This window comes from Euprymna scolopes, chromosome 10, assembly GCF_053919585.1.
Source record: "Euprymna scolopes isolate OS-2025 chromosome 10, ASM5391958v1, whole genome shotgun sequence".
In the NCBI taxonomy this organism is placed as follows: Eukaryota; Metazoa; Mollusca; class Cephalopoda; order Sepiida; family Sepiolidae; genus Euprymna; species Euprymna scolopes.
The window spans coordinates 112,021,964-112,048,274 of record NC_136491.1 but is presented as its reverse complement, the minus strand read 5'-3'; the positions used below and the strand labels follow the sequence as shown (position 1 = coordinate 112,048,274).

Below are 26,311 nucleotides of genomic sequence, written 5' to 3'. Positions count from 1 at the left end.
ATATATATATATATATATATATATATATATATATATATATATATATATATGATGGAGTTTCCCCCGTCAATTTCGATGTATGAGCTTCCGCCACAACAACTAAGTTGCTCGGAAATCCACACAGATGATTTGTTTATAGTGGTGAAGGCATTGTCTAGGACCATCCACACATTTTGGAATTACTGCTAACCTTTGTCGGTGCAGACAACTGCCATGGAACAGAGTATATAGTAAACCACAGGTTTTTACATCAGAGTTTCCTTCTCCTAGATGCATGTCTTAACAAAAACTGGGGGTCCATCTTTCCCAGTGAATTAATGCACCCCCCCCCCAGATACCAACCTGGAAATTTCTACGACTCGGCGCAGTATATACAGCACTTAGACTTCCCAAATGGTCACTCATCTGGTACTGGCTAGGCTCAATGTTGCTTAACTTCGGTGATCTGGTGAGAACCGGTGTGTCAACATGATTGTGATATATATATATATATATATATATATATATATATATATATATATATATATATATATATATATATATATATATAGTCTAAAGAAGCTTTGAATAAAAAATGCAAAAATAAAAATAAAGAATGCAGTTTAGATTCCCGGAAGGAAAAAAAATTATTAATTTTAACCTATCGCAGACTAAGCATAATCTAATTTCTAAAATATTTATAATGACCAAAAAGAATTCATTTATATATGGATGGAAAAAAAAAAAAGGCTTTAACTAAAATTGTTAAATAGAAATAGACTTAGCACTTGCATAAGCCGATTTCGCAAAAGTCTTCAATTTTAAAACAGATATATATATATATATATATATATATATATATATATATATATATACAATGATTGCTGTGGTTTCCTAGATGTTAGTCCAATATATATAATATTCTGCTTCTGTCTTCCTTAGTTATTCCATACATTACATTTTGAAAAAGGTCAAATGCAATTTTCGAAGGCCAAATGCAATTTTCGAAGCTCAAATTGCTTTTAAAAAAATCCAAAATCTGGAAAATTTGGCTTTAAAAAGGCTAGTCTGACAATCTTGGATAAGAATATGAGAGTGATCTGCCTTTGATGTAGCCTCATTTTCGAATATCATTCTGATAATACATGGTCATTGTTGTAATCGTGTGAGAAAAGAACTTTTAGTAATTTCGATGTGCAGTAGTTCTTCACCGAATACAGAACTCAGTGAAACGTTACATAAAAAGGAAGCATGCGAAAGAAACAGAACAAAAAAAAGAACAGTGTATGTCAAAAGGTGCTGAGCTGAAGGATCAAATTAAGATTGTCTCTTACAATGTGATTTTATTATTTGTAGTGAACTATGTAGCACAATATTACTTTCTGAGTATTTATTAATACATTGATTTATCTCATTTGAGTTAGTTCTATATTTAAAATACAAATGACACTATTTTCATTGAAATGCTAATAAACTCATATTTGCTGTGTGTTATGAGTTTTTCTGTCCAAAACCTAATTTTTTGCACTATCTAGAAAAATATCAGCTTTATCAAAACAAATTTGTTGATTAAATATATTTGTCATTCTGTGAGTCCTGTTAGTATATATATATAAATATATATATATATATATATATATATATATATATATATATATATATATATATATATAAACTAACATAATCATAAAAAAGAAAAAAAAGAAAAAAAACACACACATTTAACTACACCTAAGTTTAAAATAGGTCAAATCACTAGATATCTACGGTTCCTGCTAAAATAGCACACACAAAGGAAGGGGTGAACCCAAGATCAACTGGGCCTTAGTCCTGTAAGTGCCTGCCCATTTGGCTGATTAGGAAGGGTGTGGTGGAAACTAGGAATCTGATTGGTTAAAAACTCAATAGAATGTGTGTATATAAAAACGTAAGACAAACACAACTCTTCGCATAAGCCTGACGAATCTGAGCATGGATGAAACGCGGAATATTCTGTGTAGCTTAATTGCCATATATATTTTTATAACTTACTATATATATATATATATATATATATATATATATATATATATATATATATATATATATTAGATAATGATTTCTTACTTTACTTTCCAAATTGTTGGCTTGTAGAATCAAGTCTGCTTCAATCCTTTCGCGGCTTGACGGCTGTTGTTTGGGTTGCTTGTTTGCCTTTGTGTGTTTTTCTGTCTTATTCGAAATAAGATTGCCATCGGCAAGTAACACGTCATCTACAACAACGGAATAAGAAATAAAGAAATCACAAAAATTAGTTGATCTGAAATCTAAATATGAGCAAATTTCTTTCTCAGAAATAGGATTTCAAGTCACAAGAGGCATGTAGAAATGAGGACAAGACGTCTCTTTCTAATATTAAGCAACAGCTTTATTGATTATCTCCCTTAGTAGGTTTGTATAGAGAAAGGGTTAGTCATGGAAAGAGTTCCTGTGTAGAGACGTTGATGAATTATTAGACATGCTTGTTGAGAAAAATAATTCATGTACATGTGTGTCTACATTAGTAGTAGAAACGAGCATCCATGTGTAGTAAAAAGAGAGTTTGTGTGTGTACTACATTGAAGTCTGTGTGCGGAGGTAGCCATGTTGGTTTGTTTGTATCCATGTTTTAGTCAAACTTTGGGCCCGAAAGCCCAGGTGAGCTCTGTTGTCCCAAGAGAGAAGTTGAGGACAGGTCAGTTCCATGTAGAGTCCGAATGCCAGGAAGAGAGAGAGAGAGAGAGAGAGAGCTGGCGATCCATGCACAGATAAACGTGTTTACATAACTGGAAGCTGGCTTCTAATTGGATGAGCCAGAAAAGAAGTATATTGAAAATCTCGAGTCACAAGAATTTGTTACTGCTGCTGTTTCTTGCAATCCTGTCTGCTACAAGCAGTTGGTTCTAATGCGGGAACGAGAGTTAAGTATGGGTGCAGTTAAGTTCAGGAAACTTCTGTCATTATTGCTATGCATAATTTATTGTACTTATTTCCCGTGGGCAATACTCTCAGGAATGAATATACAGGATGTCCCAAAATTCACCATCTATTTTTATTCTAATTTATATTCCAAAATAAATCATTAATTTTGGGACACCCTGTTCTATGACTCCGGTTATTCTTTATAAAACGCTAATTAAAATTTGTATAACCAAAAGTCTTTTTAAATATGTTAGGAGTAGATACACAACAATTGTTGGAAACAACCTTAAATGGCAGCATTTGAATTCAAGACAAAATTATATCTCTTAGAGCCAGAATTGAATCCCCGGGAGTTTGTTGAGACAATTATGTCACTCTTGGTGGTATTTCTATGCACATCACCAAGATAAATGCCAGGAACCTTCTCAACGTGGAATGTTCTTTTTATTAAGGACGGGTGTAAAAAAAAAAATAGAGAAATCTTTTTTTCTCAGAAACAGAATTTCAAGTCACAAGAAGAAATTGGTACTGATGCGGTAACAAGAGTTAGGAATGGATGCAATTAAGTTCAGGGAACTTCTAGCATTATTACTATATAGTGTTGTCCGCCATTTTACTATTCTTATTTCTCCTGTGCAATCCTAATAAAGCTAAAAATAAAAGATTAAATAAAAATAATTTTAAAAAAACTTTACAAATACAAGAAAAAAATCGATGCAGAAGATATCAATAAAAAATAAAGAAATTTATTATATGCTTTATTTGTAATTTTATTTAAAATTTTAGTTTTTAGCTTTTTTTATGTTTTTCTGTTTTATTGATCAAGTTTCTCATTTGTTTATATGTTATACTATTGGCTATGCCGCATCGGCACCCACAACACCGAGTCAAACACAAAATCGAGTACACTCAACATCGTCTTACCATCAATGCTTACTTTATAAACTCGGCCTATAGGAAATTCCCATACGCACAAAACAAAATCACTGAAAAAACAAAAATACCCTAAGGGTAAGGATAATGAGTAAACGTTGGATAAAATGATGGTTAAAATTATTACGAACTTGCCAGGATTCGAACCTGGAATCTTCTGATCCGTAGTCAGATGCATTATCCATTGCACCACAAGTCCTGTCCATATGCCGAAAAGATGTTACCACGACTGCATGCAGACAGTACTAAATTCCGTTGACACGAGCAGATAACTTTTTGACAATTGCACGAAACGGCCCAAAAACCCTTATTTCGGGCTTTTTGTATGACTCGGCGTTGTTTGTTATGAACCATATATAAATAAAGACAATCTGGGGATTCACACCTTTCAGGGAAAAAAAGAATTTTTCAATTCGGTGCATTTGTTCGAAAGTTTTATTGGTATATATACACGCAGACATAAATGAATAAATAAACATTTAGAATTTTATTAATGGTATAGATTATTCTTGTGCGATTCCTTTTATGTTTCTTCCTCCTTATCCTCACCCCCCCCCCCATTTTTCCTACATCCATTTCAGCCGTAATTTCTGCTTACTTGACTGCCTCGTTCTTTTATTTCCTGTTCGCCCCCTCCTTCTATAAGATACTATTTTTGAATACCCCCCCCCCATTTTAGTTTCCTAGTGCAGATTTCCTCTCATCCTAATTTTATCCTTTATCAGATTAAGGGATATTTCCAGAACCGTATCTGCCTTCTAATGCTCATATTTTAAAACCCCATCTGGTCTCAATATATCCTCCCTCATTATATTAAAAATCCTCCGGATTTAATATTTCCTTCCTTATGTACCTTAAGTTAGATATCGCCTTTTCCTATATCTGTAACCATACTTCCTTTTTCCTCTTCTGATGAGAAGCAATAGAGTTCGAAATGCCTGGGTATAAAGAGCGTGTATATATTTTATCTTGACTATAATAATCTTCTTTATATATATATATATTGACTTGTACAAATGGAAATTCTTTTAACTTTCTTGAAGTTTTACATTTGGATTTTACCGTCACTGGATTTCTTATCTTCCACCAGACTATCCATTCGTGTGTAATCACCTTTTTCTTTACCATATTCCCTCTGCTTAACTTATTTTGTTTTCAAGTAAGATCTTTGACTTACTTGTTGTTTCATTAAATACTTCTGCATGCAAAATCCGATCCCACATTTTGCTAATTCCTACCCTCTGATGAGAAGGAGAGTATTTCTTTGAAACTCCGCGGATTAAGGACTATCCATTTATCTAGTGTTTCCTTTTCAGATTAAATATGTTTTTAACTCATTTCAAAGTGTTTTTTAACATATTTTATTAACTGTTTGCTCACATTATATATATATATATATATATATATATATATATATATATATATATATAAAGAATACAATTTAATACTGTAAATTATATTTGAGATGAATTTATTGTTCGATAGGATACTCAAATAAGAAATATTAAAATTTCCTTAATCCACGGAGTTTCAAAGAAATACATTCTTTTCATCAGAGGAAAGATACTAGATACTAAATGAATATAAATAGAGAAACTATGAATTTTCTGCTACTGGCATGAATTAAAACAGCATTATATGAAAACTAGTCATAAATGCAAAATAAAAAGTTTTAGTGCAAAGAGTTCATGAAATGGAGAAAAGAAATAGAAAATTAAAAAAAAGTGAATTAAAAATTAAAATCCAAATGAAACGATATGGAGTGGTGAAGTATTTTCAAGACAAAATGATTATAAAATTTTCTTTTTTTTTCTAATTAATTTCTGATTTAAAAATCACTCATCAGAAAAAGAGTTCTTAAATTTTGTTGGTCTTCATTTCTTTGCTTAGAAGTATTTTTTTTATATCTATTCTCATGTTGTGTTATCAATGTCGCGTTAGCTGATTATTGCACGTAGAACTCTTTAATTTTTTTTTTTTATAAACATTGTTACTAGATTAATAATAAAAAAATAAAATAAAATCCTTTTTTCGCATCTAAAAGCGTGTTCTAAAACAGTTTATCTGTTTATCCTGTATTTTCATTTTAAGATGTTTTTACTTACTACGACATTTTTTTCAATTTCATATTTGGCGACCGCTCACCTTTTTGGCTTTATAAATAAAAAAAAAGAAAACTAAAGAGTTCTACATGCAAGACCAGCTAGCGCAATCTCAATAACACAACGTGAGGATGAATATATATATATATATATATATATATATATATATATATATATATATATATATATATATATATATATATGTATATATATATACAGTATATCACAAAATTGGTGGACATGACTGTCACCTCAGGAGGAAGCCTCTTCTGAAGGCAATACACAAGAAAGCCTGCAAACAGTTTGCTGAAGACATGTCAACAAAAGCCCATACATTACTGGAATCATGTCCTATGGTCTGATGAGACGAAATTGAATTTGTTTGGTTCTGATGGCCTTAAGCATGTGTGCTGGCGACTAGGTGAGGAGCACAAACATAAGTGTGTCATATCTAGAGCCAAGCATATTAGTGAGAATATCATGGTCTTCACGACTTTGTAATTGAAGAGTAGAAGAGCATTCATGTGGCTACATGTGAAGTTCTGGTAACTGTATGCCCAGGAGAGTAAAGGCAGTTTTGGATAATGATGGTGATCACACAAAATATTGAGAAGCGACATGTTGAATGTTAATATTGACAACTTTTCGTAAGGGGTGTACTCACTTTTGTTTCTAGGGATTTAGTTTTTAATGGCTATATTTGGAGTTATTTTGAGGGGAAAATAATTTAACTTTGTTATATATGTTGCAGACAGACTGCTTTTCATTGTGTCAAAAAATCATTTTTTCAGTGTTGTCCTATGAAGAGATATACTTAAATATTTGAAGAAATGTGAGGGGGTACTCACTTTTGTGATACACTGTATAAATAAAGTAGTTCTTGGACAGACAGGCATCTCTACTATTAGTATAGATTGTAATACTCATCATAGTTACATACAGAAATGCACAACAGAAACCAATTGTACTTTATGATAATCATTGGATCTTACCTTTTTGCAAACTTTGATTCATGGAAAACGTCGATGCTAATGGAGTCGATGTGACAAGAGCCCGATTCATCATGAGATTGCTGATGGGACTCTGTGATAACTTGAAGTCGGCTATTTTGGGCGCCATCTTTGATCCAATTCGAAGTTCATCAATCATCATTTCAGCATCCGCGTATCTTGTCAGCAGGTTGTCGTATTGATTTTGCAGTTGTTCCACAATCTTTGTGGCATTCTTTCGTCTCGAGAGTTCCTCCTCCAGCCTCGCATTCAATTCCTTGATGGAAGACGACATTTTCAAATCTCCTCCATCATCTCCATCGTCTTTGTCCATCGTTGTGTTACTCAACTCTGACATTGATTTACATTTGGATTTCACAGGAGTTGAAGCTGAGCAAATACTCGTTGTACTCTTGCTTTTGGCTCGGATTGATTTTATGCCAGATTCAGTTTGAGATTTTGTAGGAAGTTCGTCAGACGTTTCATCGGGAATGCATCTCGTTTTTGTTTCCTTTGCATTGCCAGGTTTTTCGGTTTCTCTCGAGCTTATTTTAGTTTTTAATGACGATTGTCTGCTATGATTTTCAGGAGAGACTAAAATTTTGCGATCTCCAAGAGATTGAAAGCTTTCATCTGACAAATAATGGTAAAAAGAGTCGAATTCTTCAGTTCTTACCTGCCTGTTTTCACCGACCAAATTTGAATTAGAATCAGAATTTAAAGAAACCTCTGTATTAGCAGAATTATTACGCCCTTTTTTTATATTCTGAAACTGGTTTGAATGCCTTTTGGAATTATGCTGATCAAAATCAGGATGATATTGACTGGTTTCACGATGATGATTCTGGGATATCTTTTGCTTGATAAAAGAATTATTTTCTTGAAAATCATCAGAAGGAGACATTTTTATAGGATTTTGATCAACTGAAGGAATTTCTTTATTTTGGTCGATTGCTGGTTTCTGCGGCAAGAGATCAAAACTAACAGACCTTTTACCAATTCTGTTTTTTGGGCCATTTTCTTTGGTACACTTTGCTATTTTCTGGCCAATTCCCAAGGAATGTTCCCAAATATTAGCCGATGCCGGTCTCGATGGCTGGCGATCAGCATCAAAATCAATATGCCCAGTGATAAGAAACAACTCATCATCATCGTCATCATCATCATGGTCATATTGGTTTCCCTGAAGCGTTTCCCTTAGATGGTAACTCTCGTTATGGCTACTCTCCAATGTTTGAGAATCGTTGACATGCTGAAGATAAAGTTCCCTCTCGGATGTTGTTAAACCCTCAGGAACAGACAGACTACTCTTGGAAGAACATTCGCTTATGCCAGTAAACTCTGTCTTCTGATATAAATCCGTCGTGTCAGCAGATCCAGTCAGTGTTGGCACCTGATAATCCATAATACCATTATTAGTATAATTCCACATGAAAGAGGTGTTACGTTGATCCATGAAAACCCCCAATGGATCTTTATCGTCGTAGCTACAAGATGAGCGTTGATGAAATGTTCCATGATTTAAGGGGGGATAGGTTTCTCCACAGTCAATACGAAACACTTGGTTAAAGTCAGAATCCAAATTCTGATTGCTATGAATGGCCCTCAAACTGCTAGCTTGATCTGGGCTTTGCTTTCTGTGAGAGGCAGATTTAAGAGTAAAATTTTCAAAAACGCCCCCAGTGCCTTTCTCATCATCAGATATTTCCAAATCACTGTTGTAATACCTGAAAAGATATAAAACGTTGAAAGCATCGGAATTTGAGTGGAGTTGGAATTAGAGGTATCAGAATGAAAAGAGTTGGAATTGGAAGTAGAGGAAATAAAGGAATTCGAATTGGATGTACAGGAAATAAAGGAGTAATAGTTTGAGGTACTGTAAATAAAGGAGTAAGAATTAGGGGTATTGGAAGTATAGAAGTTGAAATTAAAAGCACTGGAAATAAAAGATTTGGAGGGACTGGAAATAAAGGAGTAAGAATTAGAAGTATCAGAATTCAAGGAATAAGAATTGGAGGTACCACAAAAAAAAAGAAGAGGAATTAGAGTTGGAGGTACCGGAATAAAGGAAGTGGAATTGGAGGTACTGCACGTAAAAGGAGTAAGAATTGAAGGTACCAGAAATAAACAAGTTAGAATTGGAGGTACTGTATATAAAGGAGTTGAAATACAAAGGTGATTGCAAACAAATGGAGTTGAAATTGGAGGTACTGGAAATAAAGGAGTAAGAATTGGAGGTATCAGAATTGAAGAAGTTAGAATTCGAGATACCCCCCCCCAAAAAAAAAGGAGGTGGAATTGGAGGTACCGGAAAAAAAAATAAGGAGTTGGAATTATAGATAGTGGAAATAAAGGAGTTTAAATTGGAGGTATCGGAAATAAAGGAGTTTAAATTGGAGGTACCAGAAATAAAAAAGTTTAGATTGGAAGTACTGGTAATAATGGAGTTGGAATTGGAGGTATCAGAAATAAATGAATTAGAATTGAAATCCTGAAAGAGAAACTGTTGATGTCATCAATATCGTGACAATGAAATCATGTACAAGTGAGTCCACAAATCCAGAGCTCACGGAAAAATCTAAACACTAAATCGAATGCTAAAGGTAATAGAGCCACTACATTCAGTGTCAAGACAAGAGCATGTCAAAGTTATAGATTTGTTATAGGTGTGTTATAGGTGTGCTTGCTTACAGAGGTTCATATTTTTTATATGAGTCGAAAACTCTGACCTATTTACTGAACAATTTAATATTTTTATAGAAATCGTCCCAGACAAGACATAAAGCCACTTTATATAAGGAGCTAAAAGAATATTTTAAAAATCTACTGTAATGTAGTCCAGGAACCAACACGTTGTATGCAGTTTTAGTCGCAAAGGAGACAAAGAATAGGAAATAACTTCACCTCACTTTTTCTTTCTAATAACAACATTTATTTCTTCATTGTTACGGTCATGACGTCACCCATGTGATCTCTTCTTCAGCGTAATTCATGCCTCTAACGTGATCTCAAACGTTCTTTCATTCCATACTCCACGTCTCTAACATGATTTTTTCGGTGACGTCATTTTGTATGCATGTCTACGCTATGTTACACTACTTCTAGATCAAAAATTAGCCAATGATAAGTGTGAGATGAATAGAGTCCGATCCAGAATACAGCAATTCTTCCCACTTTGTCAGAAACATCGCTCATGGACTTTGAGAACTAAAGGACAAAAATAAGGGAAACGAGAGTTATGAAGCTGCTAAAAGTAAACCCAAGGCCCACTTTCTATTCTCCTTAAATATTTTTTGGTGTCTCTGCTTTCGGATGCAAAACTTGATTAAAAATAAACAACGGGTGTCGAAAGAGTCAATAAACTCACCTACCTCGGTAATAGAATTGGTTCCAGTGGGCAAACTGATATAACTATGAGATGACATATTTTTGACATAAAAGTCATCAAGTGTAACAGAGCGTGGACGCGTGTATGGTAGTTGTATGCAAATAGCAAACCGTGTGTGAAGTGACGTCATGGTAAGAGAAAGGTAAAAGACTATAAAAAGAACGTGCGCACAGACCAACGATGACATTCGAGAGAATCACAATCATGTTAGAGATGTGGGTAACGAGAAGTCATGCATGGTGAGTGAATGAGGAATAAAGGTCTTTTCTCAAAACCTGATACAGGAGTTGTATCCTTTCCTATTCCTTGTCTTTGTCTCCTCTGCGACGGAAACTACAACATCTTGGGTAATGTACACATGTATTAACGCGTATAAAAACGTGTGCAATGTTACACAAGCACCTGTCGACAGTTTTACAAAATGCAGGAATGCCATTGTATACCAAAGTGATAACATACAATACACATGTTCGAACATGTGTATTGTATGTTTTTTTGTGTTTTTTTTAAAAAAGGAGTCATCACTTATCAAGGCCCACAGGCCACTCGAGAATAAGAGTTAATAAATGTACATTGGTCAATGGGACAATGACGTAGTAATTGTTAGTAGTGGAAATTTGGTAAATTGGATTACTTAAGGGGAACGGCTCAACAAGAACTTGTTTACGTTGGACTTGAAGACAACTATATTATAGTCAGCTGGAAAGCAGGCAAATGGAAGAGTGTTCCACAGGTGTGCAGTTCTAAGAAAGAAGCTTTGTTCATGGAATCTATGTTTAGGTTTAGGCATGGATAAAAAGTGAGAGAAATTATTGATAGTGTTTTCAGCTAGACGAGTGTTTCTTGTGAAAGTTTGGTGAGGGGGGACCATAGATTGGAGCTCAGACGAGCACTTGCCATGAAAATAACAATAAACTGGAGACAGGTTCGCAATATCTCTTCTGTGAGAATCACTTTGGCATACAATGGCATTCCTGCATTTGGTAAAATTGTCGACAGAAAAGAACTTCAAATTGCATAGCTGAGAGATGTGGTCAATGAAGAAACGTTAAAATGATACATTCCTTGATGCAGCACATCAGATGGAGAAAATTGCAAGTTTCACTCTATTGTTTTCTATGAGAAAGTACCTTACACAAAGACGTCTCAACTGGACAGTCAACTCACCCATTATCAGTCAACCAAAATATTCCAAAGTGTGTCCCACATTAACGACCCAAAGCTACATAGTAGACAGCTTAAGACATGGAGGGGGATCATCTGATAATGACCTGATCCTAGTGGGCAGCACAAGCGAAATGACAACAGCCAATCAAATTTGGAAGTCATTCATGAAACATTTAATCTCAGCATGAAAAATGAAAATAAAATCCTCTGGGGCATGGAGGTACAAGCAGATACATTCATTCAAACAAGGAGACCGGATATGATAATAGTTAATAAGAAGAAAAAATCCTGTCAAATCATAGAATTTACTGTCCCAGCAGTCTACAGAGATGAAGAAGCAGAGTAAATACACGGAACTGGCCAGAGAACTAAAAGACATATGGAACACGAAGAAAGTCAAGATAGTACCAATAATTGTAGGAGCACTAGGAACAATTAAAAAAAAAACTTTTTAAAAAAATAGAATAAATTGGAGTAAAAGGGAATAAAAGGGAAGCAATAATGAATACAGCTGAAATCTTAAGGAAAATCCTTGAATGCAGAAACCAATGTTTGAACACTAACCAGACAGTGAAAGTTGTAATAGAAATAAAATAAACAAAACAGAACACGACCACATGAGACCATGAGAACTGAAACCGCTAAAATATTAACTGCAACCCCGCTCCACAAAAAAAAAAGGTTGGTGTTGGCCTCTGCTGGCCCACACCAAATAGTCGTGAAGGGTCAAGGAGGATAAGAAAACCGAGAAGGGAATATACTAACCCGACACCCATTTAAAGAGTGCAGAGCGCACTGAAACCTTGGTAAGGCTTTTTTGCCGCCCTAACCCCAAGGAATAGCAATGGCCGTTACCAGCAGGAAATAGTAAGAAGCTGTTACTATCACGGAAACTCAGTTGCAATGGAAAGCACTGGAAATCTGGGGAGACTTGTCATTCAGGCTCCAGGGAACAACACTGTTCAGTGAGAGATCGTTGATGATAGCCTGTGTGAGAACTCCTAGTGAGTAATGATAATGATAATAACAACAACAAAAATCACAACAACTAAGATAAGAACAATTGTAAATAATAAATATTATTTAATTTATAATTACAAAAGAGTGATCGTTTTATTTATGTTTATTTATTTATTTTTATAGTATTTGCTCCAGACAAGAAGTGAAGCCACTTGATGTAATGAGCTAACAAGAACGAAAGATGATTATTGCAAAGACAAGAGATGCTTATTGGTCTTAGTCTTGAAAAGATCAAGGTTATAGATAGGAGGAAAACAATTAGCAGGGAGAGAATTCCACAAAAGTTCAGTTCTGGGGAAAAAATAAGAAGCTGTATTACAATCAGATATCAAAACATCGAATTGATGGAGACCACTAGATCAATGAGTTCAACAAGCTGGAACAAAAGAAGCAGGGAAATAGATAAGACAATTCTGAAGAACACATTGCATAATAGTATATATATATATATATATATATATATATATATATATATATATATATATATATATATACTAGCAACATCACGTCAGTAAGAGGAGTCATACAAGGCTATTACAATGCAAGAAATGGAAATATGTTGATGTTGAGAAAGAGAACAAAAACGAAATGATTTTTTTTTAAATAAATCTTACGTTTTTAGTCACAATTTCTATACAGTGAGCACAAATGTCCTATAATATATTTCGAGGTAAGATCTCTTTATCAAATTCTGGGTGTTCTTAATCTAATTTTATTTCGTTTCTGAATTTTTTTTAAATGAGAACCGATTATTTGTAATATTTTGAATTCCTCAAACTGTTGTTCTCATCTTAAGTGTTATTTTCACGTTTCTGTCGATGTAACCTCCAACCTTCTTTAAATGTATCTTGTTGAATTTAGGAATTTTTTTGTTAAACTCGGGAATCTGTATAGAATTACGAAATGAACCATTTATTTAATCCACGGTGGTAGCATCCTTTGTTTCATCAGCCATAACTTGGTAGAAATCCCAAGTGATTCACAATTGTATTTTGAGTATCGCTCGCACTGAGGTTTGAACCTTCAACCTCTAGAAAAGTGTAACTTTAACAACTGAATTTTACTAAGTACTCTATCCACTTCACCACGGACCTGTGAAACATTGCGAAAATAACACTTAAGATGAAAACTGTAGGCTGAAGAATGCAAATGATATTAATTTTATTTATTTATTTGCTTGTTTGTTTGCAGGATTCAAATTATTGTTTATTTTTAATTCTTTCTTTTTAATAATGAAGATTGAAACTCCCTAATCCCTATCAGAATGCTTAATCCAATCCCACAGGTAGCTTAATTAAAAAATCTCACCTGCAAAAAAGAAGGGTGGAGCTTCTCTTCGAATTGATCTATTTGTGGTATTTGTTATTAATTAGCTTTTATTCTTTGCTGTCTCATCCAAACCCTTAACTCAGCTTTACAAAGAGAAATGCATCCCAAATAAACTGACAGGTAAACTTGTAAGGACAAGTCAGGCTTCCCTTGATTAACATTCGGAATCGACACATAAAACCTTCCATTCTAACTCCTTTATGTCTAGTACGAAGTGACCCAACAAAAATATAACTAAAGGAAATGTCACCCATGGACTCACTAATAAAGTTCACAATCCTTTCTGCAATTCAACCATATTTGATACAGATAAACCTCAGTCTATGACTCGTTTACCCACAAGGTTTTAGTTACGAATGTTCAACAGTCTTTTTTAATGGGATGCAGAGACATTTTGTCTCATCAGTAACAGGTGTGACCCTGAATGAACTTCACGCTCACCGGATTTTTATCTGTGAGGTTATTTCAAGCATAATGTCTTGTCTATCAAAATACTCCCTAGACTATTCACTGTCATATATCATGATAGTTTTTAGTTTAAGCCTCTTGATTCCTTGAGGAACATAGTGCCGCAACGACGCGCCTCCATTCAAGGGCCTGCCTGGTGATGTTGGATGCAGGCTTCCGCAAGGTGTGGCCAAGCCAGTTCCATTTTTGTTTTTTGATCTCTATCTCCATTGGGGTTTGGTTGGTTTTGTCCCACACTTGTTCATTGGAAACAGTCTCTGGCCATCTGATGTTTCTGATGTTCCCAGTCCCTATCCTGGTCTTGGCCTTGGTCGCCAGAAGAGTTGTCAGCGCACTGGCTTCCTGAGGGCTTTCACCCGCTCGCGTCATGAACTCTACTAGAGAGGACTCTTTCCGGACTAAGAAGTCCACAGATGATGTTGTTGCGGTTTCTGTAACTTTCTTTTACAGAGTTGGGTTGTTGGCCCTATTCTAACTCCCAACCTGGAGGACCAGTGAGTGCCCTGAGTCTGATCTCTATTCTTCAACCTTTCTGGCTTGGGTGACCCTACCAGGAGACAAATCTACCGCCAGCATAGCTACCGAATCCTAGAGACATGTGGCTGGTTACCTTTAATGCATCCAAAACCAAACTCCTATCCTTACATCATCAACGCTCTGATCCCCATCTGGCATCAATTGTGATGGATGGCTCTCGTCTGGGTGAGGCCCCGTGTTTTGACAAGCTTCTGGGTTTGACCTTTACTCCTGATCTGAAATGGAACACGTACATCAAGTCTGTTGCCAAGGTCGCTGGAAAGATGGTGGGATCCTTCTATCGCTCCAGAAGATATCTCACTACTGATGCAATTCTCTATCTATATAAAAGCCAAGTACGTCCAAGGATGGAATACTGTTGTCATATCTGGGCAGGAGCTGCTAAAAACAGCCTATCCTGCCTTGACAGAGTACAAAATAGACTTCGTGGCTTAGTGGGGGATGCCCTTTTCTCTACCCTGCAACCTCTCTCCCACAGAAGAGACGTTGCGAGCCTATCCTTGTTTTATCATTATTTCCATGGCAGGTGCTCGTCTGGACTCCAATCTCTTGTCCCCCCTCGCCAATCTTTCACGAAAAATACCCGTCTAGCTGAATCCACTGTGAAAAATTTCCCCCACTCTATATCTGTGCCTAAATCAAAACGCAGATTCCATGAACAAAGCTTCTTTCTTAGAACTGCACGCCTGTGGAACTCTGTTCCATCTGCCTGCTTCTCTCCGGACTACAACTTGGATGTCTTCAAGTCCAATGTTAACAAATTCCTAATGAACCGCCCCCTTAAGTAAACACTTCATCAAATCTCCACACTAACATAATGTACTTGCAATAACCCTTATCCCTGAGTGGCTTCCAGACCTTGATAAATGGTGATCACTGTGTAAAAAAAAAAAAAAAAAAAGAAGCCCCCTAACCACACCAAGATTGCATTCGCTAGGGGGCATATATCATGATAATCCTAACAAATGCGAAAATTAATTCATATTTATAATATTTCTGTAAGTGTAGGTAAATATATCTCATCAACCCGGTCAAAATTGTGTACATACATTCATCTGACAAGATCTATAGGTTCATCTTGCCGAGTAGGATAATCCCACACCTATTTACTATACCAGGTATTCCTATGCCCCACTTAGTTAAAAAAATATATAGATATGAGCATATAAAATATCTACTTAGAATAAGTGGTATAAGTTTATTTGTAAGTCATTTTTGTATTTTATGGAAGATGTGAGTAATATCATCAATTATTAACTATTAACTAAACTGTCATTGTTACAATTAAAAAAATAAATCTCTATTATCAATTCCTGATAGATTCGAACTTTTGCAACACTTTGATATAAGATAACCCTAAAATTTTATTAACAATTTCGAGGTGGGTGAAATCTTTTGGGGAGGAGCATCAAATGTCTCCAAATGCCATACTTCACTTCATTACAAAAATATACACATAGTAAATATCTACATAGAATAACGTTTGTTATTTCTTCAAGTGGTATAAGTTCATTTGTGATAAGGTGCAACAAACTAAGTATTATAGTATCCGTTCAATGCACAGTAAGGGATTAATAAGGAGTAATAGGGATCAGTTATTACTCTACTAAATTTACTCTAGAAATTTTCTCAGAAACTACTGGGCTGATCTGGCTGAAATTTTGTATGGACTTTTGTTATGATAAGGTGTAGCAAACTGAGTATTATGGTATCTATTTGATGCACAAGAATTATTAGAGACTAGCCTGGGTACCCGGCGTTGCCCGGGTGTTTGGAGGTGTGTTTTGAGCAAAAAAAAAAATGTTAGTAGGCAGGCTCGAACCCGTACCGTGAAGGAGGAAGAGAATGTGAAAAAACAAAAAAAAAAAGTGACGTCTTTGCTGTTGTGTCCATCGCCAAACCGCAAGTGGCGAAGGTTTAAACTAAGGCTAGTCAATCGAAAAGAGCGGATGACTTTCGAAAATATCGGCGAAAAAAGCGACCCCTCCTTGTAGAAAAGTGCCCAGTTGAGGGTGAAGGAATTAATGTTTTTAGCCAATTTTCGGTATTTGTCGTCTGAAGGGTCGAGCTTCAAAACGATACCGATCGCATGAAACTTCATCATCTCTGTCGAAAGTTTTAGGCAGACATACATACATACATGCATACATACATACATACATACATAGATTTAAACAGACAGGTGAGATTTATGTAATAGATTAGTATTTAATGCAAAAATGAGCACAAATTTAATCATGTTCAACCATTAATTTGGCATAAAGTACCCATTGTCAACGGACAATAACTTTTGCCCGTTTTTAACCAGCTAAAATGGCAGGTTTTAATTATATTTACGATTTCAAGGTAGGTAGAATGCTTTTTTCTTTAGGAGGTGGGTATGTAGGAATCATAAATAAAGACTTCTTTCTCTATCAGCTTTCCGCCTAAGCAGGAGATGATGTAGCAGTCGCAAATAAAATAAAGATTTATTTTCTCTCGGGAATGCTAAATAATTTAGCCACACATTTTCTCTCGTCCATGCTAAGCGATTTGGCCACACATTGTCCAATCAGCTTGCAGAATGCATTTATTCTATCTGTTACCTAAATAACATCTTTAGTCCCTTTGGGAATCACAGTCAACCAGCAGTGAGAAACCAGGAAACATCAAAGAAAGACCTCTTTCTTCCTTTTTCTTTCCTGTTCCTGTCCACTGGACATTCCACCATAGACGATCTTCACTTGAAAGTAACTGCTGGCTAACATTCGACAACCCAAAAGACCTTTAACTTTTCTTTTTGCTCATTTGGACACTGTCTAACCTTCATCCGGCTGAAATAAACCGTTTTGGTTTTTTTTTTATTGCTATTTCACCTCAAACAAGGGGATACTATTTGGGACACGATTTGAAGGGACACTATGTAGGGAGTTAAGCAGCAAGATGTCTGTTCACTTTACACTTGAACTTCTGCATGTCAGTACAGTCAAGGCAACAGGAACCCGGAAGGGGATTACAAAGTTTAGCTGTTTGAGGGAAGAAATTATTAGAGTAAAAGGCTTTCCAGCATCTACGGATTTCTACTCTGTAGGGGTGGGATTTTGCTGCTTGTCCAGTTTGTCGTGGATATTTATGTCAAGGTGGTACAAGGGCTTGGGGTCCGTCAGAGCATGTTCCATTAAAATACTTGTAAAATAGTCACAGAGATGAAACATTACGTCGCTGGAACAAGGGTTGGAGTTTGGTCGACAGAGTGAGACTTATTCTTTTTCGAACCCTGTCTAGAAGAGGAAGGCTAGTAGCAGATGCACCAGCCGAAATGAGGTTTTGTTTTATTTTTCCATGTTTTTGACTAGTAATTAATTTATAGAGTTGCAGTCTTGCATTGCAAAAGGTCACCTTACTACTCTGAAAATAAGTCTTCATAATTGACAGAACAACGCTACTAGTTGTAATTCAAATATATTCACCATGACTGCTCATCAAGTTGATCTCTGCTTCTGTGAAAGCTTTGGTAATCCTGAGAATTGTATAAAGGCAACTGTGTGTCGTCATAGTCACCAGGAAGCTGCAATGCACTGTAGTCAGAGTCCTGTACAATGCCATTCTCGTCTAAATGTAATGAACCTAAAATGAAAAAAGATAACATATGATGAACATAAGAATTTAACACAATGACCTTTTTTCTTCTTTTTTTTTGCATTACATCCAATTTATCTATATATCTATAAAAGAAACAAGGGAGATAATTTGTAATATTTGTTTATTGGTTGTTATATCTGACAAAGTGGATACAAATATTAGCTTGAGAGGAATATTTTATTTTCTTAGTTTTTACATACTTTTAGAATTCTGTGTCTGCTCTTCGCAGGACACGTGTGACAACGTAGAAACCTGGAGACTGACTGTCCAATCCTTTTTAGGTCAATCATCGGTCAAAGAGAGAGAGAGAGAGAGAGAGAGTGGGGGGGGGTGAGCGAGCAGCAACAGCAGAAGAGAAAAGAGAATAGATTTTTGGGTATCTTGGTTAGTTGAGTTCTTTTAGAGAAAGAGAGGATTAAAGAAACAATGTCTTTTCTTCATGGTAGTAGTATGTGGCCTGAGGTCACTTAGGTTCACTCCTACAAATTCAACATAATTCAAGTTTGTGAGATTTCCTCTCAACCTATATATTCAACTTTTTGATCTACAGACTTGAAATTTGGTATATAGGGTATTCAGACATGTGGAAAGCTTTTTAAGCGGTTTTCATCCAGAAAAAAAGCCTGCTAAGAGGTTTAAATTGAAAAATTGGTACTTGGGGGTCATCGGATTATTATCTGTTTTTCAACTATTTCACAACTGCACATGTGTGAATTGTTCACATGACAGCTTCCTTATGTTAAGAATAAGTAGGTTCTAAAACACTTTTTTAAGATCTAATGGTTATCATATTTGATTCACTGTCTTTAGGTTTTGGTTTCGATCTCAGCTCGAGTATTTTTTTTTTTACTTAAAAGAAGTGAATTTAGAATTAAAAAAAAACATAACACTCGCATGCACATGTTTCAGTTTCTTTTCGTTTTTTTTTTTTTACTTCATTTTTTTTTTAAGGAATTTAACATTATGTTTAATACCGGGCAACGCCGGGTATATCTGCTAGTATATACATAAAAGATAATTCATATACAGCATAAGCACGTTGAAACACTGGTTCATGTTAGATCACCAAAGTTAAGCAATGTTGAGCTTTGTCAGTACTAAAATAGATAACCATTGGGTAATACCAGATGCTGTATGTGCTCTGAAATCTGGAGACGGGTGGGCCCTGCCAGACTATTCTTGCATAAAAAATGCTGCATTAAATAATACAATGGTCCCACGACCCGGAAGGGTTAAAAGACTCATTCATCACCCATTTCATAGAAAGTAATACAAAACAAAAATGCAATGGATTAACACAAACTGAAGCAAATTAAGACATAACGGTGGAATGATATATATATATATATATATATATATATATATATATATATATATATATATATATATAACTACTTAATTTACTCACATAAAATTAATATACGAAAGTACAGATTTATGCGTAAACTTTAAGTATTTACTTCAAAAGTGCTCAATACGTAGGTAGAGCTAGTTAGTAATTTATAAAATATATATGGCGATTAAGCTACACTGAATATTCGGCGTTTCATCCACTCTAGGACTCCTCAGGCTTATGCGCGAATTCTGTGGTTGTTTATCGTTTTTATATGCTCCTCTTCTATTGAGATTTTAGTTAGCCTGAGGAGTCCTAGAGTGGATGAAATGCCGAATATTTTATAAATTACTAACTATATATATATATATATATATATATATATATATATATATATATATATATATATATATATATATGAATTCAAAGATAGCATAATTAAAGAAAACAATTGCAACTTTTCTTCTGATTATCGGATTTTGTACTCATGTCTGTGATCCTTTATTTTCTTTAAAAGTTGATGAGTTCCTGTTCTTCTGATGAGTTAAGAGCAGAATAAATTCCAAAGTTGGTATCATAATTAGATGAATTACTCTTCACTACGAAACAAATACTGTCAAGAATTAAACATTTTAACATGCTGAAAGAAATAAACAGTAAGATGGACAACATCTTGGAATTTGGAATAAAGACAGCTTGTTATTCATTTATATGTGCTCTGTAGTTACATCGAGTTAAAGATTGGTATAAATAAAGGGGGGAATATAGTTGTTTAAGCGTATTTTCCCACATATATATATATATATATATATATATATATATATATATATATATACATATATATATATATATATATATATATGTATATATATATATGTATGTATATATATATATAGAGAGAGAGAGAGAGAGAATAAATGACAAAATGTTATATTCCAAAATTCATGATCTTATAATTTATTCCTTTAATTCATTGACTTATACAATTCTTGACAGTATCTGTTTCGTAGCGTAAAATCAATCACTTAATTATTATATCAATTAGTGAATCTATTATGCCCTTAACTCATCGGCAAAAATAGCAACAATCAATCTGTCAAAAGGAAATGAAGTGTGATTTGACATGATTAAAATCCGAAAATTGGAAGAGAAGCTGCAAATACCTTTATATTTTTCCATTACGCCATATTGAACTTTTATCAAACAAAGTCATTAAACCCAACTATTCGTACTAACAATTTTAATTAATTTATGAATCTTCTACCAAAATGTTCTATTTAATAATTAGTAAATTTATTAATTCTAATTTGTGTATACATACTTATGAAAATAATATCAATAAATTATAAACTATTATACATGTCTGTATATATGAAACTAAACTAAGCTTGGGCGCTTGTCCAAAAGTCCCCCTATATTGAAAGAAAAAAACAAAAAATAAAGAAAAATCTGAATCATATTCATACCCGTGACGAAAAGAAAATAGTGTATTCTAAATATTATGTAAATTGATCAAATAGTTTTATTTTTAAAGTAGGAAAATAAAATTTTTTGGCTGACTGGGGAATTCCTGTCTTGCGACACCATTTTGAAAATGGTCTCAAGAAACAAGGAAAATAATTCAACATAATTCAAGCTTGCAAGATTTTGTTTTAATGCATACGAATTCCCATTAATCGCTTTAAAATTATTTGATTTATAAAAATAAAATTACTTGATCAATTTGCATGATTTTTGGAATACAATATTTTCTTTCCAATCACAGAGATGTAGATCAAAAAGATTTTTCTTTATTTTTTTTTTTAATACAGGGGGAATTCTTGACAAGCACCCATATAAATATATATATGTTTTTTATATATTATTATTGTATTATATCCTTACGTCAGTGTGGTCTAATAGAAGTTACATATTATATAATATTTTGGAAATTGTATAAAATATTTTGGGTCAAACAAAATAAATCTACTTAGTGAAAATGGAAAAAGTTTGTATTACTTGTTTTGATCAGACTATTGAGTGTTATTTGTGCAAGCCTCTGACCTTCGTCAGGCATGCTGGTCACCATCTTGGAAAAGAAAGGAGAAAAATTACTGGCTCTGTAGATGGTTTCATATTCTTGGAGTTGCTTTTGTTTTTTCACTATGGAAAAGAAACACAACAACAAACTACCATTCCTGGACGTATTAATAATCCACATGGGTCAGAATTTTGTATCTCCCATATATCAAAAACCAACTTTCACGGGGCAATACCTGAATTTCAACTCCCACCATCAATATAACATAAAAAACGAATCATCTGATTCTTACAGTACCTTGCTAGAACAATATGTAGCAATGATAACTGTCATAAGAGGACATATTTCCTCTTATGATCTGAATAAATATTATTTTCTAAGCACAAATGATAATATTAATTGTAAATTAAATATAATAAAATATAATTATTAATATAATAATCATAACAGAAAAAATACTTAAAATATTATATATTATGGCGATTGCCGGGAGCTGGTGTCTTGTTGAAGTAGGAAGTGGGAAATACAGAAATAAAGATTGCTGAACTCACACAAGAATTGGAGAAAATTATGTATATTAAATTGAAAATATTACAAAGAAAAGGTTCTTGCAAAACTAATTGTGTTTGCGGCTTTAGAAGTCCAATAAAAAGTTCTTTATCGTCCAAAAGTCTTGGACGGCTCCCTGAAAAAGTTCAATCAAAATTCGGCGGCAAATTTAGGAGAGATTTTCCATAGTTGTCTATAGGCCGACGATTGATTCAAAAAGAGCGCGAATCTGTTTTTCCAGAATTCTGCTTATATTAAATGTTTGTTGATTGGCCAAGGAACTTCATCCTAGCCAATCAAAATAGGGCTTTCAGAAAGGAGAAGTGGTCGATATAATTAGTTTGAACAAAGGGAGGTAACTACTTTTTTTTTATAATATTAACATAAAAAATATATAAAAATAATTATTAATATAATAACTATAATAAAATAAAAATACTTAAAATATTGAATAATAATATGAAATATAATAATACTACTTAAAATAAAAGATAACAATAAAAGATTATATGAAATTATATAAAAACGGTTTTACTTCAATTTGAATGTAAAACGTTTTTTTTTTTTTGGCGTCTATGGAGATTTTCAAAAACGTAGAACGAACATTTATTCCAATTTTAAAGTTCCAGAAAGATCTTTTAGCGAAAGTATAAATAGAACGTTGGTCACTAGCTTAAATCAGTACTTGACATTTGGGACACGAATACAGAGGTGACCATACAAGTCTCCAACTAGAAGAGTCGTTAAACTCACACAAAAAGCTGACCACATATAAAAACAGAAAGACCAGCCTTCGCAAACCTATATCTAGTAAATATAAATTGATTTCTTTGAATTATGATTGGCTAAAGCATTTTATATCTAAAAACAAACCAGAATATTAAATATTAAATTTAAGGGAATTAATCTAAGAAATAGTTGTCTCCCTTTTACCCTGGAATTATTCATGTTTTCGGTTGTTTAAATGACTTTTTTTAAATAAAACTTTTCTTTCATTTTAACCTTTTTTTTTACTCTTATTTTTTTATAATATATGATTTGTGGATTTATCCCTAGACTCTACGAGCCAAATCTGTAACATAACACATACCAGGAGGAGATGAACAACACAAGAATAACTCTCCCCCGAAATGACTACCCAAAGAGCATTACATCAGCTCTAAAAAAGCTGTAGCAAACACCAAAAGACAATACCCAAAAACTCATCACAGTTTTCACACCATACATAAAGGGTCTGTCCAAAAATATCTTTTTAATATGCAGTCCATATGACGTCAGAACAATTTTCAAGAGTGACTCGACTCTCAAAAAACACTTAGTATGAGTCAAGCCCCGACTGAAAAGTTTCATGATAAAAAACTGCATATATGAGATTTCATGCAAGTGCAGAAAACTATACAGCAATATATGGGAACCTCTAATTATAAAGAAAAACAAAAACTGTACAACCCCTCCTTAAAATTTCAACAGTGAAAGGGAGATAATCCCGTCATACTTTATTAAAGTTAATTTCTCTTGTCAACCAAATTTTTTTCACACATACGAAACCACAATAAAAAAAACAAAAAACAAAAACAACTCCAAGAATACGAAACCATCTATGGAGCAAGTAACTTTTTTCCCTTTCTTTTCCACCGACTGAACCATTGCACAAATAACACTCAAGGTGAGAACAATAGTCCGATCAAAACAAGTAATACAAACAATCAACCCCATCTAAAAAATTCAAATCTGTAATGGAACATGTTATTTTGAAGCATCTGGTAATATTTAAATGCAAAAAATCAGAAAAAATACCATTAAAACCATGAAAAGATGGAAATATTTTTATTATTAAGAATCATTTTTTAACATTAGTCTTAATTTTTTAAATAAAATATCCTTCATTAGACATAGAGTTGGTTAATATTAATAAAAGTATCTCATTTTTTAAATATCACCTTTTAATATTAGTAAAGGTATTACCTTTTTAATATTAGCAAAAATATTACGTTTTTTAAATATTAGTAAAATTATTAACTTTTTTAATATTAGTAAAAGTATTCACTTTTTAATATTATTGCTTAAATGTTAGTAAAAGTATTACATTTTAATATTAGTATAAGCATTACCTTTTTAATATTAGTAAAATATCACCATTTTTTTAATTATGAAAATTACTACCTTTTTAATATTAGTAAAAGTATTACTTTTGTAATATTAGTAAAAATATCAACTTTTTAATATTAGTAAAAATATCAACTTTTTAATATTAATAGAAGTATCACCTTTATAATATTAGCAAAATATCACTTTTTAAATATTAGTAAAGCTGTTACCTTTTTGATATTAGCAAATATATCACCTTTTTTAAACATTAGTAAAGGTATTATTTGTTTCATATAAGTAAAAGTATCACTTTTAAAAATTATTTTCAGACACCCTGGCTTATACGCCTTATTTAAGATGAACAAAAGTAACCAAATAAAATGAACATAAAATTTTGTTAATGATTTTTACCTGGTTTGCGGTCAAGTAAGATTCCATTTTTGTCTACAATAAATTCTCCATTCTCTGTCATTCTTTAACAAGGAAGATTTTTGTTGTTAAAGCAAATATGACATCCTGAAAAGATGAAAGAAATTTCAACATTTATTTCAACCAATGAAATTTCAACATTTATTTCAACCAATGAAATTTCAACATTTATTTCAACCAATGATAACTACCCATGAAAAGTGATGGTGAAGAGTTGGAGAGGTAGAAATGCAATGCGAACTAAGATAAAAATTTAGAAAAAGTTCATAGATTGTGTTAAACTACTCTCTTTCTTTCTCCTTTCGCTTAACCTACTCTTTCCTTTTCATTTTTTCTTTTTCTATATCAAGTGTCAAACGACCTATATCGTGCTGCGTCTGCTTCTGAAACTATATCATCCAAACACAGTAGTGTTTAAATATATGGTTAAGTGTTAGTTTTACTCATTTAGAACTGCTTTAAACATTCACCGCTCACTCATTTTATGACCAAATTTCGAACAATTTTTACAGTTCCTAGGTCACCTTCTCAGCTATATTTTGAAAATATTTTTTTACATTTTTGTTCAGTAAAACAAAAGTTATAATAAAATTACTGTGTTAAAAAATTCTCAGAATTTGTAAGGAACATAGCGACAGTTTTTCTGACTGGCTGTTGGTTACCATAGCAACCAAATCTGTTATGCTACCTCAAATCGTCTGGGAACGGCGGAAATGATGGCATAACAAGATATAAAAAAAAACTTTTCGTGTTTGCTAACTGCTGAATGAACGCCACAATCCAGAGTGAGAAAAATAGAGATATCAAAGATAGAGAAAGAAAGAGGTAACAAGTGAAATAGAGAGAAAATATTATTTCAAAGCAAAGCCTGGAAAAATCATGGATTACATAGAAAAATGCAAGTATGAAAAGTAGTATGATTAAAATTAAACATGGAAAAGTAAAAGGACTAGTTGTTAAAACTAGAAAAGAAAAAGAAAAGGTATTCTAGTAAAAAATATAAGAAATTTATAACTTAAAATATTTCCGTATTAATTAAGAATTGATTATATAATGTGAAATTGAATTTAAAAAAAATCTTAATGCTCCAATATTTTAAGTTATAAATTTATTATATTTATTATCTTGTCTTTTTCTTTTTCAGTTTTAACAACTAGTCCTTTTACTTTTCCATGTTTAATGTTAACCATATTACTTTTCATGCTCGCATTAAGTCAGTTTTTATTCATTGATATTTTCATTATTCACAGTAGTAATGGTTTTACTATAACTCATAATATTAAAAAAAGGAAGTAGTTAAATTATCTCTGAATTTATAAGATCTACTGATCGGTATGTATATACAGTGCCACGCAAAAGTATTGGATACATTACATTTTTTTCCATAACTCTAATTAGGGCTGAAGATTTTACCTAAAA

At 33.3% G+C, this 26,311-nt stretch overlaps 1 protein-coding gene and 1 non-coding gene across 2 annotated transcripts in view; both read right to left on the bottom strand.

The window, feature by feature from the left end:
* Positions 1-26,311, bottom strand: part of LOC145286212 (uncharacterized) — a 101,433-nt gene that overhangs the window by 49,492 nt on the left and 25,630 nt on the right. Inside the window, exons 2-5 of the mRNA XM_080135013.1 lie at positions 24,875-24,979; positions 18,302-18,458; positions 6,947-8,670; positions 2,086-2,231 (exon numbers count right to left, since the gene is read on the bottom strand). Coding sequence (XP_079991139.1) covers positions 2,086-2,231; positions 6,947-8,670; positions 18,302-18,458; positions 24,875-24,935 — 2,088 coding nt within the window. The 5' untranslated portion in view covers positions 24,936-24,979. The remainder of the gene's footprint in view (positions 1-2,085; positions 2,232-6,946; positions 8,671-18,301; positions 18,459-24,874; positions 24,980-26,311) is intronic.
* Positions 3,979-4,051, bottom strand: Trnar-acg (transfer RNA arginine (anticodon ACG)). The gene has a single exon. It is a non-coding gene; the product is annotated as a tRNA-Arg (tRNA).